Consider the following 18,596-nt stretch of genomic DNA (forward strand, 5'->3'; position numbering starts at 1 on the left):
TTTCCTCCCTCCTCCTCTCCCCTCCAGGCCTGTTCTTGCAGGTGCCTGGCTTCATTCACTGAATTTCAATTCATGACAAACCCACAAGCATGCCTAACAGCCTTTCTTGGGGGACTGAGTTGTCACTGGGTAAAAAGGGCTGAGTGGTGACAGCAGAGACAATAGCTGAAAGATTTGCACTGCCTGCGACACGGCATCCAAGTTTCTGGGACTACAGGCGTGCACCGCCACCGCCCGGCTCATGTGTACAACTTGAGGGAGGGATTTAGAGAACACCGTGCTGGCCAAAGCCAGGAGCACACGCTGAAAACCCGGTGTCCATCATTTGTTCAGAACGGCTTCTCACAGACCAGATTCAGAAATGTAATTTTGTAAGTAAGTTCTTACCAAGAAAATTCTATATGGGTGTGTTTTTGCCTACAACAAATACTTGCCCCCGTCCCTCTCTTCCAATACCTTTTCTAAATTAAAGACCTATTTATCCTTATGTGTTTATGTGTATGTCTGTGTGCAGATGCCCACTGAGGCAAAGGTCCCCTGGAGCTGTAGTTACAGGCATTTGCGAGCCACCCGACATAGGTGCTAAGATCTAAGTCTGGGTCTTCTGGAAGAGTAGCAAGCCCTCTTAACCACCACACCATCTGTCCAGCACCCCTCCCACTTTGGAGGGTCTTAGAATGTAGCCTTGGCTGGCCTGGTGCTCACTGTGTAGAGCTAACAGAGATCTGCCTATCTCTGAGTGCTTGGGATTAAAAGCATGTGCCACCATGTCCATCTCCTACTGGAGTTTCTTTAACGGGACTAACCAAATTTTAAGAAAAAGATGGGCATATGAGATGGCTCACAATTAAGAACACTGGCTGCTTTTCCACAGGATACAAGTTCAATTCCCAGTCACCATCATGGTGACTGACAACTGTAATTCCAGTTTCAGGGGATCCGATGTTGTCTTCCGGCCTCTGCAGGCACTTTGCACGTATGATCAACATACATACATGCAGCAAAACAGCCATACACATAAAATAAAAATAAATAAACTCAGCATTTGTACAATATTTAGGCTTGGTGTGTGGCAGAACTCACCCCGATCTTAGAGTGACAAGGTTGGGGCTGGTAGAAGTTCCACAGAGAAACCCTGTCTCAAAACCACCTCCCAAAAGATGTATACATGAGGTGACACCCATTCTACGGAGCCTCCATATACTACCTGTTCTTTGTAGAAAAGAGACTGGGCTACTAGAGCAAAGGCTTCTGGTCAATAAAGTCAGCTTCAAAATTATTAACAGAAAAAAATAATAAGACATGGCTAGGAGGGGTGGTGGCGCACGCCTTTAATCCCAGCACTTGGGAGGCAGAGGCAGGTGGATCTCTGTGAGTTCTAGGCCAGCCTGGTCTACAGAGCAAGTTCCAGGACAGCCAGAGCTACACACACACAGAAAACCCTGTTTTGAAAAACCAAAAAAGAAATAAGACATATCCAAAGGCAACATTTTTTTCTGGTTACATCTGATGTCTCCTCTACCAAGTTCAAAGGCCAGCACACGCACCTTGGTCAAATTGTTCTGGTAGATGGTGTTCAGGCGGCTCACATAGGCATCACGCTTCTCCTTGATAACACTGTGAAGAGACCGAGTCAGAACTCAGAAACAGTATTTTCTGAAGATGGAAGTTTCTGTCCTGCCCGGTCCCACAGCTGTTTGGTCCCACATAAACACACAGAGGCTTATATTAATTATAAATGGTTTGGCTGATGGCTCAGGCTTCCTATTGGCTAGGTCTCTCTTAATTATTAGCCCATTTAAATTAATCTGTGAATCTCCACACTGTCTTGGCTTACTGGTGATGCCCAGACCTCTGACTTCCTTGGCAGCTACACGGTATCTCTCCTGTGCTCCTCCTCCTAGCTTTCTCCTAGTCTGCTCACCTCGCCTATACTTCCTGCCTGGCTACATCCTGCCTGTCCATTGGCCGAAACAGCTTTATTCATCAACCAATGAGAGAAACATATAGTCACAGCAAATAGAAGGACATGCCCCATCAATTTTCTTTCTTCACCTAGTAGCCAGCGTAACGGCTTCCATGACCACTGATTGTTCATAAGAACAAAGTGAGCAACTGTCTGAAGGCAGGTGTCCCGTGTCAGATGCTTCTCTGTGCTGCTCTTGCAGAGGACCCAAGTTCTATTCCCAGCTCCCATATGTCAGCCCACAACCACCTGTACATAAAATAAGTAACTTTAACTTGGGGCTGCAGAGATGGCTCAGGGGTTAAGAGCACTGGCTGCTGTTCCTGAGTTCAATTCCCAGCACTCACATGGTGGTTCATAACCATCTATCATGAGACCTGGTACCCTTTTCTGGTCTGCAGGCATACAGGCAGGTAGAACACTGTATCCATAATAAAATCTTTTTTAAAAAATCAGGCATAAGGAGAACATATGATTCTATTCAGTATCTAACACAGGTTAGGTCTGCTAAACAGGAAGCAGAACATGTTCCCACAGGCTGGTAGTGAAGTAAGAAATCAGGAGTTACTATTTAATGGCAATCATCGGGATTATGGGAAAGTTCTGGAAATTCCTAAGTGGTACTGTCTTATACAATGGTGTGTATGTGCTCAAAGTCAAACGTGTATGTGTATTTACAATAATTAAAACATCCAATTTTATGTTACACATACAGACACACATACACTAACATACTTATGGCAGTAGGGACTAAACCCAGACCCTTACATAATCTAGGCAAGAACTCTGAAACTAACCTACACGCCCAGCCCTGTACATACTTGGACACGGTAAACCTCCACCACTCAAAGCAAGACTGGGTTCCAGAAACCCCTTCTGTATAAATGGAACCATTTGGGCATGAATACTTACTGCCAATTGAATTTACTCTCACAACTCTGAAAGCCATAATCCATGTGATCGTGCATGAATTCTGAGTGGACAGCTGTGTTCCACATTACCTATTTAAAAAAATATCCAATTTAGTCACACTTGCATTCTGTAGAAAGACAAAAATCTGTAACAAGTAAAAACAGTGACCTTGGAGATAAATAACAACTAAATACATTAGGAGAGAAGATCTGGGATCTAGCTAAATAGATTTTATAATAAGGATTTGGAAATTGAGAAAAACGGCACCTACCATGAACTTACTGAGTCTATAAATATGATAAAAAGTAGAGTATTACTGGCCACATAATTGTTCCTCTAAAGTTTCTTATGATTGTTTATGCTTTTTGTTTACTATTGCTCTTACCTCTCTTTTAAATTCTGTATTTTTTGTAAGCTTTGCCCTTTATCATTTACTTTCAGGAAATAGAATACAGCTTAGCTTTGCCAGTTTACAATGTAGAAGAAAAGGCACAAGGTAATTTGAGAGTTTCAAAGTTAAAGGTTAACAAATCCTATTGTGCATCCAGTAACGTATGTGACCAGACACTTTAACAGAGGCCACATGCACCTCTGTGGAATACAGCCCACACTCTGGAGGCTGTTTATGCCGAGTAAGCATCAAAGTACAGTTCAAACTGGCATCCAGAATCTAGACAACAGACAACCACTTTTAGCCATTTTATCTGTCACATTAATGCATATGGAGGATTTGTGGCATTTGCCAATGCCACAAATTACGTTAATAAACATCATCACTTTACCTTAGGTCATCCTGCAGTATTACACTTACTTACCTCCATGTCACATTATGTACCACACAGTTGCACTAAACACCGTCTGGAGAGCGCCTCTCTGTCAACCGCTGCAGGGTTTTCAGCTCAGACCCATTTAGCACAGCAGCGGCAAACTAGGCCCAGCCTCTAGTTCCTGGCTACTGCTCTTTCAGTCTGCCCTTCTGACAAGTTATTTCAGGCTGTTGTGCTAACTAAGAGGCAATTATCAGGGTGCAGAGGAGCCTGCCTTTAGTCCCAGCACTCTGGAGGCATAGGCAGATCTCTGCAGGTCTGTGGACTCCACCACATTGGCCTGTAGGTTAAGACTGTGGGGCAATTTCTTGACCAATGATTGTGGTGGCTTGAAAGAAAATGACCCCCAAAAGGAGTGGCACTATTGGGAGGTGTGGCCTTGTTGGAGGAAGTGTGTCACTGTCGAGGCAGGCTTTGAGGCCTCACACATGCTCAAGCCACAGCAGTATCACAGAACTCCCCAGCACCATGTCTGCCTGCGCGCTGCCATACTCCCGGACACCATGATGACAACAGACTGAACCTCTGAACTGTGAGCCACCACCTCAATTACATGTTTTCCTTTATTTTTATTTATTTTATTTTGGTTTTTCAAGACAGGGTTTCTCTGTGTGGCTTTTGGAGCCTTTCCTGGCACTTACTCTGTAGACCAGGCTGGCCTCAAACGCACAGGGTTCTGCCTGTGTCTGACTCCTGAGTGCTGAGATTAAAGGTGTGCACCACTACCGCTAGGCTAACATTTTCCTTCGTAACAGTTGCCGAGGTCATGGTGTCTCTTCACAGAAACCTAACTAAGAGTGTCTGACGTCAGAGGGCCCACCTGTATAAGAGAGCTGGCCAGTAAGCAGTTCCGCCATGGTCTCTGCTTCAGTGCCTACCCTGACTTCCCTTTATGATGGACCGTGAGCTGTCATCTGAAATAAACCCTTTCCTCTCCAAGGTGCGTCTGGTGGTGGGGCTTATCACAGCAACAGAAAGCAAACCAGGACAATGTGTAACTGGTATGTTTGGAGACACCCTTATTCTGATCATGATTTACTAAACATGAACAAGGAGTATCGAGGGAAGGAGAAATTAAACATTTACCTTTTTGGGGACGCATCCGACATTCACCTAGGGAAAAGAAATTTAACGGACACAGGTTAAGAATGGTCAATCTGAGTCATCCAAACATCTGCAAGAATGAATGGCAATGATCACACAGAGTCACTCCCAAGGCCAGACAGTTACTTCCTTTTCCTACCACAATTGGAAAGGCGTGTGCGCTCCTCGTGTGACAGCACAGAACACTTTTATCCATTTTTCTCAAAAGGGGGGAGGGGCAGTGAGAAGACAAAGGGCAATAGGGCCATTTAAGCAAGGAGCTTAGGCCATCTCTGTGAACTCAGGTGGCCCAGCACACTCTAGGCCTGGCCATAGATCCCAGCACTTGGGAGGCAGGCGGCTCTCTGGGAGTTTGAGTCTAGCCTGGTCTACGAGGAGAGTTCCAGGAGAGCTAGGGCTACACAGAGAAAGAAACCCTGTCTCAAATATATAAATAAAAGAGAAAGATTAAAAAGAAAAGTGAGAGGGAGGCAGGGAGAGAGTGAGGGAAGAAGGGAGGGAGGGAGGGAGGGAGGAAGAAGAAACACATTCTACACCTCCTTCTCACCCCACCTCTGACTTGCTAGTAACCTCTGAAACACTAGAATGCTCTGACCCACTTGGACCCATTGCGACTTTACTCCTCACCTAAGTCTGAAGCAACTTTGAGCACGGGTGGTTTAAAGTGTGTGGGCAGGGTGCTGATGCATGCCGTTACCCTGGGAGGCACTGGCAGGACTACCATGATTCCAGGCTGGGCTACATGAAATCCTAAACTTAACCAACGAAAAAGTCTGGAATATATGCTTCAGGTTAGGGTCAAAGATGGCCAGACCTCCATTACTAACTGCTCAGGTCTACCTCGTTTATGTTAAAGATGTTTCTGTTTTTGTTTTTTTTAAACTTGGACCTATTCTTTCATTTCAGAATTCACCAAGCATCCGCTTACCAGGCACCGTGCAAGGTAACGCCCTATGTGGATCTAATCCCAGAGCTTGTGGGGTCCCCCAAGCTCTGAACTCATCTAAGGTGTCCACGCACTCAATCAAGAGTCTAAATGGAGAGGGTGACAGAAAACCGCAACCTTCTTGGGCCAGAGAATCTGCACTTCAGTGTCCCTGTACACACTTTAGAGCCCGGGGACGAAAAAGAGGGCCGAGATCCTGAAACAGCTCTTGTCCTATTTTGGCAGCTCTAGAGGAACAGGCTTCCAGAGGTATTTGCTGGTTTTGGAAACCAAGCCCCACCCCTATCAGCACGACGGCAGACACCTCATTGACTTGGGAAGAAGTAAGGACAGCCAAGGACCACCAGACCTGGAGAGACTGGGGCTAAGGAGCTCTGCACATCCGGCTACACACACTCCTTCCTCCTGCTGGCCTTCCTGCTTCCCTTCTCTAGCTGATGTATACACATTAGGTCTGGCCGCAAGACGTGAGTCCACCAGACACCTTGGTGCCTGGTACACCCACAGTCCTAATAATTGAAGGTGGCAGTAGTAGGATCAGGAGATAGAGGCCGGCAGCATCTGCTGCGTGGTGAATTTGAGGCAGGCCTGGGCTCCATGTGGGTCTGTCTCAGAAAAGAGAAATTTTAATGTGAAAGTATGTCTGGAGAGATGGCTGGGCAGTTAAGAGCACAGACTGCTCTTCTGGACCACCCCAGTTTGATTCCCAGCTCGCAGGTCAGGTGACTCACAACTAAGTGTAATTTTGTGGCTCCCAGGGGCATCTGACACCTCTGATCTCTGCGGGCACCTCCCCGAAATCACACACACATTTAAAGGCTGAAGAGATGGCTCAGCAGTTACGAGCACTGGCTGCTCTTCCAGAGGTTCAATTCCCAGCACCCATATGGCAGCTCACAACTTGCTTAGAACTCTGATTCCAGAAATCTGACACCCTCACACCAATGCACATAAAAATAAAGCTAAATTAATAATAAAAAATGTAAAAAAACAGCTGGGCATTGGTGGTGCACGCCTTTAACCCCAGCACTCAGGAGGCAGAGGCAGGCAGATCTCTGTGAGTTCAAGGCCAGCCTGGTCTGCAGAGCGAGTGCCAGGACAGGCTCCAAAGCTACAAAGAGAAAGCCTGTCTGAAAAAAACAAAAATAAAACAAAACAAAAAAGTAAAAAACAGATGACTCATTTTTTTAGTTACCTCCCAGCTACAGGGAACAGTAGTTTACTTCTGAACAAGCTGCTTGTTTGCCCTTCAAAAACATTCTTTTTTAAAATAAAAACATAGAGTCGGATGGTGGTAGTGTGCACCTTTAATCCCAGCACTCTGGAGGCAGAGGCAGGCGGATATCTATGAGTTCAGGGCCAGCCTGGTCTACACAACAAGTTCCAGGACAGGCTCCAAAGTTAAATAAATAAATAATAAAATAAATAAAAAATAAATAAAAAATATAGTAATATCACTGTAGGACAGCCGATCAACAAGGCAAATGGCCAAAGTTCAATGTTACTTGTTACCAACTCCAACCAGCTCCTCACTTTACAACCTCCTCTTTACTGTCTCATTTATGACGCTCTAAATCCACAAAGCAATGAGGGCAATTTTCTGTTTTTAAGGAGAACCTATTGGTACCAAAGGAAATGAACTTCCTTCACACTGGGCTGTTTAGAAAGCCGCATTGAGAAATCGCAGTGCATGCTGCTGACCATAGTCGAGGCTCTGATCTGCATGCTAAGTCATTGTTTGCTGACTAGATGAGCCGTCCTTTCCCTGCCCTGCCCTGTGGGTTTCTCTGGCAGCACTGTGCGGCCCAGTTCGAGGTAACTTTGCCAGTCAACCCTTAGCACCCCTTCCTGGCAAGAGGTACCCACCCCCACAAGAGCTGGGCTCATCTCAGTGCACGCAGCAAACATTGGAGTGTGAGCTCCCTCCCTCCGGGCAAAGGAGTGGTGGACCAGAGTGCCCTTCTCTTCTAAGGCCTGCTTGGGGAGAGGACGCCCCCTTGGGACGCGTGATCAGGGGGAACTCTGGTTTGAGCTTTTGAGACACTTTGAAAGTGAACTCAAAGATCATCTCTAACGTGTTTCCTCTGGCCTCGGGAATAACTGCAGCGCACTGGGCAGTAAGGGGTTATCTTTATTCTAGGGGGAAGATCCTGGGGGAAAGGATACAGCTTCTTTTGGTTATCTCCCATCCCCCACCCCTAGCTGTTTTGCTTTTGTTTTTAAATCTAATCCAACACCCCGCAACTACATTTGGTTTTTGTTTGTTTGCTCGCTGAATTTGGAAAATTGAGGACGAACTCCAGTGGACCCATGCTATTGGGTCTGTGAATGTTTTCCTCTGTGGCTAAGCCTAGCAGCAGCTCTAGGTCCCACAGTTTTTAATTCACTGCAGGACGAGGCAGCCTCCTAGCTTGCTTCTTACCACATCTCTCACCATCAAAGCCTTAAAGAAACAGATCCTATCAAAAAAAAAAGTGAGCCCTGAATGGAAGAAAATGCCTATCATTCCAGAGGCTAAGGCAAGAGGATGGCATATTTGAGGCCAGCCTGGACCACAAAGTAGGAGCCTGTCTCAAAAGATCAAAAATGTGCTCGGCGGTGGTAGCACAGGCCGTTAATCCCAGCACTTGGGAGCAGAGGCAGGTAGATCTCTGCAAGTTCAAGGACAATGCTTAAAACCTTTATGACAGGGCTGGAGAGCACTGGCTGCTCTTCCAGAGGACCTGGGTTCAATTCCCAGCAACCACATGGTGGCTCAGAATCATCTGTCATGAGATCTGCTTCCCTCCTCTGGCCTGCAGGGACATATGCAGATGGAACAAACACTACACATAATAAATCAATCGGCCTAAACAACAACAACAACAACAAAAACACAAACCTGCATCACATCACAGATCGACCCGTAGGACACACTGAAGCCATGATTCCTAGGGCCAATGTCACAGGCCACAGCACACTTACTTGAGCTGACAGTCTGCTCCTTAGTAGAGCAAAAGGGACTGGACAAAACGATGGTCCCTGTCTTTATATTAGGATCTACGTGAAATAAAACTACGGGGGCCCAGGCAAGCGTGGGGTGGAGAGGCGGGAGAGTAAGAGAAGCAGAGCAGCCCATGTGCTGAGAAGAGGAACGGGCTGGTGTGAGTGGCCCGCACTGTCCCAGCCGAGCTGCCGCCATGGGTCACGTCTGGGTCTGTGGCCCTACTGCAGCTGGAGTCTGTTCTGTCTGTCCTGTGTTACCACCAAGGGCCAGGTGGATTTCTGGGCCTCAGTCAGAGGCCATATGATCTAAGGGGCCTGAGCTGCCACTTGAGGCTGTGACGTCTCGGCTGGGGCTGAGGGCCATGCCAGGATCCCTGCTCCTACTGCAGCCGGGGTCTGTGCTGATGTCCACGGCCCGTGTCACCACCAAAAGCCATGCAGATGTCTGCAATCCGGGATACTGCCTGAAGCCACTTGATGGCGGAGGGTGGTGCTGGGCTGGCCCGGCCCCTCACTGGTAGTGGGGGAGTTGGTCCAGCAGGAGAGTGGAGTCTCAGTGAGGGTCCAGAATTGATGATGTAGCAGAAGCCAGAGGCCTTGAATCAGACCAGCGACTCATTACAGCGAACATCTGCAAGCCAAGCTGTTTGGGCAAAATCATATACTATGTGACACACTGCAGCTCTCGAGGCCATTTGAATATGTGATGGAGGCTTGGGAAAGAAAGAGGATCCAGTGTCACACGGCTGTGACTGGTATCAATAGGAGCAGAGGGGTCCTCACGTTGGTTTTTGTTTGTTTTAAATTTTGTTTTATTATTTTAAATTTGTATTTATTTTATTTTACTTATTATTTATTTGGTTTCTCCAGACAGGTTTTCTCTATATAGCCCTGAGTGTCCTGGAACTTCCTCTGTAAACCAGGCTCACAGAGATCCACCAACCTCTGCCTTCAGAGTACTGGGATTAAAGACATGAGTCGCCACCACCTGGCATTTAATTTTTAAACTTCCCTTAATTTAAAATTTAAAATGTCTAAATTTTGCTGGGGGAGGCTACAGACGTGGAAGGATTGGGAAATGAATGGGAACAGGGGACATGATGTGATTTCCCAAAGGATCAATTTTTTAAAATTATGTTAAATATAAATCTTTTTAAAAATCAAAAGCAGCCGGGCGGTGGTGGCACATGCCTTTAATCCCAGCACTTGGGAGGCAGAGGCAGGCGGATCTCTGTGAGTTCGAGGCCGGGCTGGACCGACAGCCTCCAAAACAACACAGAGAAACCCTGTTTCGTAAAACCAAAAAAAAAAAAAAAAAAAATCAAAAGCAAACAAACAACTTGGAAGGTTCAGGCATTACATTGACCTGCCATGTTGCCTGGCAGAATGCACTCAGGCAGCACTCTGGCCAGTCCAGAGTTCCATGACAACCAGTCTGCAAGCAGGTGCAAAGAACCCCATTAAAGGATAGACCCCTGCCTTCTCTCTCTCTCTTTCCTTCCCTTACTCTCATTGTATCTCTCTCACCTTACTCTCTCTCATGTCTGTTTCCACCCTTTTGGTGTCGCTATAATAAACTACGATTAATATGCTCTCCATGGCTTGTGCTCTGTCTATTCTGCCGGTCCTGGTTCCCTAATTAACAACACAACCTCACAACCTATAGTCATACAGGACTGATGAATCTCCAAAGATCAATTCCAGCCTTATTGCCAATGATCCCAAACATTCACATACAAAAAAAAAGTTAAGCCAAAAAGCAAGAAAAACAAAAACAAAAAACAACAATAAAAAGCCTATCACCACCAGCTCCCATAACATGTTTTTCCCAGTTAAAAGCATGGGCCACTCTTGCTGAAGACCAATGGATGGTTCCCAGAATCCAGGTTGGGCAGTTCACAACCGCCAGTAATTCTGGCTCTTGGGGAATCTAGCCTCTGCGGGCACCAGCACTCACATGTACACACCATCCCTTAAATGCACACATACATAGCTACAAAATAAAAATGAAGTTTTGTAAAACTCTGTAGGTACCAGGCATGTGTGTGGTGTATATGTACTCATGGAAGCACTTAACAAGTAAACATTATACAACACCATCACCAAAAACCAGACCAATCCCACGAGGTGGTTGGCTGTATTTGGTCTCATCACATTGCAAGTTCCATGAAGAAAGGGACCTTTGTAGAAAAAATATTTGTAGCTACACTCTTCCTTCTGTCTTATTCAATCTAAGAACCCAAGACATGAATAAAAGCCTCTATTTTCCCTGCACATGCTTGGAAGTTTCTTTGTGCATTAAGTTCCCTATTGCAATTCTAGACAGACCATGTAACTGCACTCCTTGGGCAAATCTAAACCCATACCTGACCTTTGGTTACATTCTCTGATACTGGCTGCAGCCCTACCATGTTTTGTAATTCAAAGCCAAAAGCTACTTTGAGGAGATTCCCAAAGCTACACCACCACAACAGCACCGGATGTTCCAGAGACGTCACTGCTTAGGTGGAAATGGAAGCTCTTTGCACAAGGATGAACTGGGCAGGGCCAGGTGTACCACAGGCAGCAAATAATGTCATTTCAAGCTGTCCTTTGCTTATTGTCTTCACCTTCTTAGTGGGGACCCAAACCCACCAGCTCCTTATTTTATCACTGCCAGTAGAACCAAAGTGACAGCAGACGTCACAAGTCCTTGGTGATATGAACAAGGAAGGAGGAAAGCATAAGCCTTGAGAGAAAGGGCAGAGCTCCCACCATTTGGGAAGGGCAGAGGGCAGGTTCAAAGTGCACGTGTCATTCATTAACAGTGACTTTTCCTTTCTCTTAATGTCCCCCCTCTTCCGACAGTGGCTTGAACCTGCTCACAGCTATTCATCTCTAGTTTCATTTATTTCACCAGCAGCTACTGAGCAAGGCAGGCATTGGAAGGTAACAAGCAGCACACAAATTAGGAACCCATCCCTGTCCCTAAGGCGTTCCCAATTTAGTATCATTTAAACGTCAGTCTTCAAAAGCATCGAGAGAACCGATTCCCCAATCTCGGTGACTCTTAGGTTCAGCATTTTCAGTCACCAACAAGAACTCTGCCTAGATCTTGTGATAGGAAAAGGTCACACTAATGTGGGTACGAGACTATTTTTAAAATATGAACTTTTCAATCTACCTCTCCCCTCTCTCCTTGTAATTTGAAAACCTGCCCCCAGACAATGCAAAACAAACAGTATCATAAAGTTCTGAGAAACTCCTTAAGATTTCTCTTAAAGTAGCCTGTCGTCCACAGCGTTGACTTCAGCTCTGATGCAGTTTCTGAATTTGCTAACACACGCAGCGCCTCTAGCCACAGTCGGGAGCCTCGGATGCCCGGGAACACCTGCAACAGAACTTTAACTCTCCAGGGGGTTCCGGTGCGCAGCCAAAATTGAACACTACTGTTACCCATCTCTCGGCCCTTAAAATAGAAACGATCGGGTCCCCATTCCTCAACGCTAAAGCCCTCCCCTTCTCCGCTCGCCCACGCCACTAGCAGTTCCCCGGAGGCAGTTTCGTGTTTCTCTGGCTCCGGCGCCAAACGCAATACTCCGCCGTATGGAGACGCATGCCGGGCAGCTGAGCTGGGCTTAAGTGTTTAGCACTGCACCTGTGCTGCGTGGCGGGCTCGCTCGCTTTATTCTCTTTCCCGCCATCTCCCGGGACTCCGGGGCCTTGGAGCGAGGAAGCCCCCGGGACGCGCGCGCAGAGGCCGGGAGCAAGCGCGCTGCCGACGCGGCCCGAGGGCCCCGATACTCACGCAAGTGCCACCCAGCTTGTGACTCTCTATGACCGCGGCCCTGGCTCCGAGCTCCGCCGCCCGCCGCGCGCTGGCCAGCCCTCCCGAGCCACCGCCGATCACCAGGTAGTCGAAGGAAACGGTGGCGGTGGCGGCGGCGGCCGGGGTCTGCAGCTCGCCGGTACTCGCCATGGCGCAGGTGAGCGCGTGCACCGCCCGCCGCAGGCTCGTGGCCGCGCCCACGCTCAGTGCCCGGGGCAGCAGCGCCATGCGCGGAAGTGCGCGCGGGGAGCGGGTGCAGCGTCGGCGTGACTAAGCACCCGCGGCGGGCCGGGGGGGGAGGGAGGTCCGCTGTCCCCACCCTTCGATCAGCACCCGCCCCGCAGCGCGTGGATCGCAACCAAGCAGGCGAAGGTTTTGTTTTTCCCCAGCTTTCCCGGGACCTGCTCTTGCACTGCCGAGCCCTGTTAGGCCTTGACTCACGTTCAGAATCTCTGGGGGCAGGAGGCAGGAATTTAAACATTTTAAATCCGCATTCTTTTCCTCTTTAAGATGATTTTAGGGCACTTGTACTTTTTAAAAGGCTGGGATAACGAGTTGAGTGGCAGAAATGATTTTTGTGATCCACGGATGGAGCTTAAAGACAAAGGCCAAGCCGTGGGAGAGAGATTGAGTTGGAGCTGCTAACTATACCGGCCAAGCTCTCAGGCAGTCTTTGGGAACAGTGTACAGGTCACATGAGCATAAGGCTGGCTGGGAATCCACCGCAAAGAAATGAGGAACACTAGGCCCCTAGGCTCTGCACACCAATCAGAAGGCACCGAATTAGAATATTATCGCTCTTTTTTTTTTTCTTCTTTTCCTGCTTGAAAAGTAATATGACTTGGGAGTTGGAGGTAGGAGGAACCTGGATTTAAGGCCAAGGAAGAAAGAAGATTTTTTTCCTTATAGTATAGTACCCGGTAATAAATGTAGACAGAGTAACAGCGAGAAAACATTGTCAAGGTCACAGTGAAATCGGCTCTGTTCCGAACCATCAATGATTATTAAAACCACTGGGTTAAAGTTCGATGGGGATAAAGTTATATGAATACATGAAGTCATAGATACATATAAACACACACAGATTCCTTCTTGATCTAAAATGGAAAGGGCACTATTTCTGCAGGCAATACCTTATCCAAAAGATCACGATTACATGCTGCTAAGTAATGAGAAAGGTGCTGTTGTGAGGCAACCACAAGTATTCAATCTTGCTTACACAATCACCTTGCTGCTTAAAAACCCAGGGGCTGGAGAGATGGCTCATTACTTAAAGAATACTGGCTGCTCCTCCAGAGGAGCGGAGTTCAACTCCCAGCTCCCACACATCAGCTCACAACCACAAAGGAATTCCACAAGAGCCAGGGCTAAATAATAGAGCGATCCTGTCTCAAAATCTAATCAAAGAGTGAATAAGAGAGAGAAAGAGAAAGGCAGATAGGAGAGACTGGATTTAGACCTCAGAAAATATATCCAGAAGAATTAAGAAGCTAGGCAATGATGTTGGCACAGGCCTTTAATCCCAGCACTCTGAAGGCAGAGGCAGGCAGATCTCTGTTTGAGGCCAGCATGGTCTATAGAGCGAGTTCCAGTACAGCCAGGGCTACATAGAGAAACCTTGGTCTTGAAAATAATTAAGAAAAATAAAGATCAGTGGCAAACTCTTTTCATACCAGCTTCTTGGAGGATGACAAATTTGAGGAAACCTATGCCACATAACAAGACACTGTTGCAAAATATGATGGAATAGAATGCTTTTCATCTTAAAGGATGGTGGAATAAGAATATTCCTCTAAGCTCAAAAGTCAAGAAGTGGCCAGGTATATATCACATGCCTCACAACAAAGAAGCAGGAGGATCTCTGAGTTTGAGGGTGGCCCTGTCCCAAAAAAATGAAAGAAAAGGGCTGGAGATATGGCTTAGTGTTAAGAACATTAGCTGTAGCCGAGCAGTGGTGGTGCACGCCTCTAGTTCCAGCACATGGAAGGCAGAGGCAGGTGGATCTAGGTGAGTTCGAGGCCACCCTGGTCTACAGAGTTTTCCAGGACAGCCAGGGCCACACAGAGAAACCCTGTCTCAAAACAAAAACCAAAACAAACCAAAAACCCAAAACCAACCAAGCACACAAACACACACACACATTCTCTCTCTCTCTCTCTCTCTCTCTCTCTCTCTCTCTCTCTCTCTCTCTCTCTCTCTCTCTCTCTCTAAAATAAAATAAACATTGGCTGCTCTTCCAGAGGATCCCGGTCTGGTTCTCAGCACCCACAAGGCAGCACACAACTTGCTGTAACTCCAATGGCTGGTGCCCTCTGGCCTCTGTGAGCTGGGCATATATATGCAAAACACCCATACACAGAAGAGAAAAATGGAATAAAAAGGAAGAAAGTAAAAGATCATGACCTAAACAACACTCTGCTAAAACCATCCCCCACCCCTTTTTTTTCTTTTGGTTTTTCAAAACAGGGTTTCTCTGAAGGTTTGGAGGCTGTCCTGGAACTCTCTTTGTAGACCAGGCTGGCCTCAGACTCACAGAGATCCTCCTGCCTCTGCCTCCCGAGTGCTGGGATTAAAGGCGTGCACCACCAACGCCCGGCCAAGAATTTTTTTTAAGACAGGGTTTCACTATGTAGCTCTGGCTAACCTGGAGCTTGCTTTGTGAACCACACTTGCCTCAGATTCACAGAGAGCCACTGCCTCCTGCATGCTGAGATTAAAGGTGTGTGCCACCACACCTTGGACTTCTCATACTTTTTAGAACTAGCACACAAAATAACAGGTTTCTCTATAGTACGCCCATAGATACTTTGTTATGGTTGATTTGACCATTTTTCCTTCTTGGCATACCTAAAGTGGTATTTATTAATCCCATTATCTGTCACTTGTAGACTTTTTTAATCTTCAAAATTACATTTATTCCTTATATTTTTGGTTGTGAACCTAGCCTTCAATGACTGAACCGTCCCTCCAGCCCTACATTTATTTCGTGTGTGTGTGTGTGTGTGTGTGTGTGTGTGTGTGTGTGTGTGTGTGTGTATACGTACGCATACGCATGTATAAGTACAATGTTTGCAGTTTGGTTTCTCCTTCTACCATGTGGGTTCCAGGGCTAAGTATAGGTCATCAGACTTGGTAATGTGTACCTTTACCCAATACTTTTAGCTATTTCCTCAACCCAGATCTTTCCTGATGATTACTTTTTCATTCTATGTGTTTCTTTTTCCACTTTTTAGAGCATGTAGATATTATTTTATTATTTAAAATCTGAGTAGAAATATTGAACAAAACTAAGTTTTTTTTTAAAGTTTTTTTTGTCTTTTTAAAATGCTGAAGGTTAGGTGCTTGCGAGCTGTCTCAGTGGTTAAGAGTACTGGTGGCTCTTCCAGAGGACCTGGGTTTGATTTCCAGCACCCACATGGAGGCTCACAACTATCTGTAGCTCTAGTTCCAGGGGATTCCACACCCTCTTCTGGCTTCCACAGGCACTAGGCACAGAAGTGGCACACAGACAAAATTGCAAACACCCATACACACTGAAATTAAATTAAAACAAATTAAAACTATCTCTTTCCCACTGCTCCTCTGAAGAGGCAGGCAGTGCTCCCCCCCTTTCCCTTTTTCCCTCCCTCCCCCTTCCCATAACAAAACCTCCCACATTCAAGGTTCCACACTTTAATCCCAGAACTTGGAGGGCAAAGGCACGTGGATCTCTATGAATTTGAGGCCATGAGTTCCAGGCCAGCTAAGGTTAGGAGATGGCTTGGTGGTTAAAAGAACACTACTTCAATTCCCAGGACTCACATCAGGAAGCTCACAACAGCCTGTAACTCTAGCACTGGGAGGTCTGACGCCTTCATCCTTCTGGAGTACCCACACTTAAGTGCATACCCTGACACACAGGCACACACATATAAACACACACCTGTGATTTAGCATAAATAAACTTAAGATGCCCAGCAATAGTGGCACATGCCTTTATGGCCAGCAGGCAGAGGCAGATGGATCTCTGTGAGTTCAAGGCCTACATGGTCTACACAGCTAGTTCCAGGACAGCCAGGGCTACACAAAGAAACCCTGTCTCCAAAACCAAGACAATAAAAAATAGAAAAATGAAATTAAGGCCTGACTGGGCTACAGAAGAAGTTCAGAGCAGACCTAAGCAACTTTGCTGTGTCCAGCATGACTCCATGGATGGACCGGACTGGGGAGGTGAGTGGAGGAGGAAAAGACAAACACAGACACAGAAAAGCTGGGAACTGGGTGAATTGGTCTCTCTGATGGAGAAGCCACAGCACCCGGAAGCACAGTATGTTTATTATACAGAGGGGCAGGATACAGGTGAACAAGGAGTGAAGTTATTATGGACATATAAACAAGGAGGCAGGTTTATGGTAATCAATTGGTCCAAGGAGACAGGTTGAAGCTAATCTTAGCAGGACCAGTGTGAGTAGAGGAGCAATCTTCAGGTCATAAATACTGGGATGAGGAAGCTATGATGGACATTTCCTGTACACACTGTCAACATCCACATATAGGCCCAAAAAGGCTTGGCCATTTTCAATGGGTCTGAGGCTAGGTACTTGACATGGCTGTGCCCATGTCAGCGGCACAGTCATTCAGATCTTCACTCATTCAGGACTGTCTCCATTCTCTCCACAACTTAGTGAGACTGTTACAAAATTTAAAAAGGTAGGAGAGATAGCTCAGTGGTAGACTGTTTTTCTAGCATTCATGAGGCCCTCCCTGCACACTACACACACACTCACACACACACACACACACACACACACACACACACACACACACACACACACAGAGACAGAGAGACAGAGAACATGATGAAGACTCTTAAGACATTTTGTTCCTGCATTCTTATAAGGTCAAAGTTGAAGAACAAAGAGTGGAGGGATGGAGACTAGTGCTATAGTTAATCTTGGCTGTCAACTTGATTGGATTTTCTATCAAGTAAGAGACATGGATCTTTGAGGGTGTTCCAGGAAGGATTAACTGAAGACTCTCCCTCTGAGTGGGAAGTGCCTGCTAGTGGGGTTCAGATGTGCAGGGCTCTGAGGGAAAGCGCTGCTTGCTTGTAGTTCCTGAGTGTATCCACTGCTGATTTCAAACTGCCCGGGAATCAAGTCTTGTGGACTAAGTAGCTACCAGGCTCTGAGCATCTCCAGCATGCAGACAAAATGTTTGACTATGCAGCCTGTACTGTGTAAACAGTCTTAACAACCCCCCCCTTTATCAGTTCCATTATTGTAGGGCATGCTGACTAACACGGGGACACTCCTTTCAGTCTCTTTTGTAACAATGCTAACCTCTTTTATGTAGGCAGTGCACTTATAGTCTAACCTATGCAGAAAGCCTACCTCTAAGTACTGTCATATTGGATTAGGTTCCTGCAGAGGAGTCCCAAAGGGACACGAATCCTCAAAACATCACAGTGACTGAGTGTGGATTACCAAAAAAAGAGTATCAAAATAACATAAAGAGAATACAACTTTGAAGAAAAAAAATGGCCACAACTTTTTAGGTGTTTTTCTAATCTCTGTATTTATGTTTTTGAGTATTTTCCTGTATGAATGCCTGTGCACTTATGTGCAGTGCCTGCAGAGGTTAGAGGGGGGCATCAAATCCCCTGGGAGGAGAGTTAGAGATTGTGAGCTGCCATGTGGGCGCAGGAAATTAAACCACATCCTCTGGAAGAGCAGCCAGGGCTATTAACCACTGACCCATCTCTCCAGTCCCACAACATCTTTTTTTTTTTTTAAGATTTATTTATTCTGAATACAACATCCTGCCTCCATGTCTGTCTGCAAGCCAGAAGAGGACACCAGATCTCATTACAGATGGCTGTGAGCCACCATGTGGTTGCTGGGAATTGAAGTCAGGACCTCTGAAAGAGCAGTCAGTGCTCTTAACCTCTGAGCCATCTCTCCAGTCCCCCACAACATCTTTTTAAAGTATTAAAGTTCTAAGAAATAAAAAACAAAAGCTATCAGTTTTCTCTTCAAGACTATGGTGACAACTAGTAAATATAATTAG

The 18,596-nt window shown here is 46.4% G+C and overlaps 1 protein-coding gene across 2 annotated transcripts in view; it reads right to left on the reverse strand.

The window, feature by feature from the left end:
* The window catches only part of Gsr (glutathione-disulfide reductase), a 36,457-nt gene extending 23,662 nt beyond the window's left edge, over positions 1-12,795 (reverse strand). The window contains exons 1-4 of one of the 2 annotated variants that reach the window (XM_040731870.1): positions 12,528-12,795; positions 4,792-4,818; positions 2,879-2,967; positions 1,548-1,617 (exon numbers count right to left, since the gene is read on the reverse strand). In XM_040731870.1, coding sequence (XP_040587804.1) covers positions 1,548-1,617; positions 2,879-2,967; positions 4,792-4,818; positions 12,528-12,776 — 435 coding nt within the window. In that variant the 5' untranslated portion in view covers positions 12,777-12,795. The remainder of the gene's footprint in view (positions 1-1,547; positions 1,618-2,878; positions 2,968-4,791; positions 4,819-12,527) is intronic. The other variant, XM_040731869.1, reaches the window with a different exon arrangement.
* Between the last annotated feature and the right edge of the window lie 5,801 nt (positions 12,796-18,596).

This window comes from Mesocricetus auratus, unplaced genomic scaffold, assembly GCF_017639785.1.
Source record: "Mesocricetus auratus isolate SY011 unplaced genomic scaffold, BCM_Maur_2.0 Super-Scaffold_100026, whole genome shotgun sequence".
Taxonomy (NCBI): Eukaryota; Metazoa; Chordata; class Mammalia; order Rodentia; family Cricetidae; genus Mesocricetus; species Mesocricetus auratus.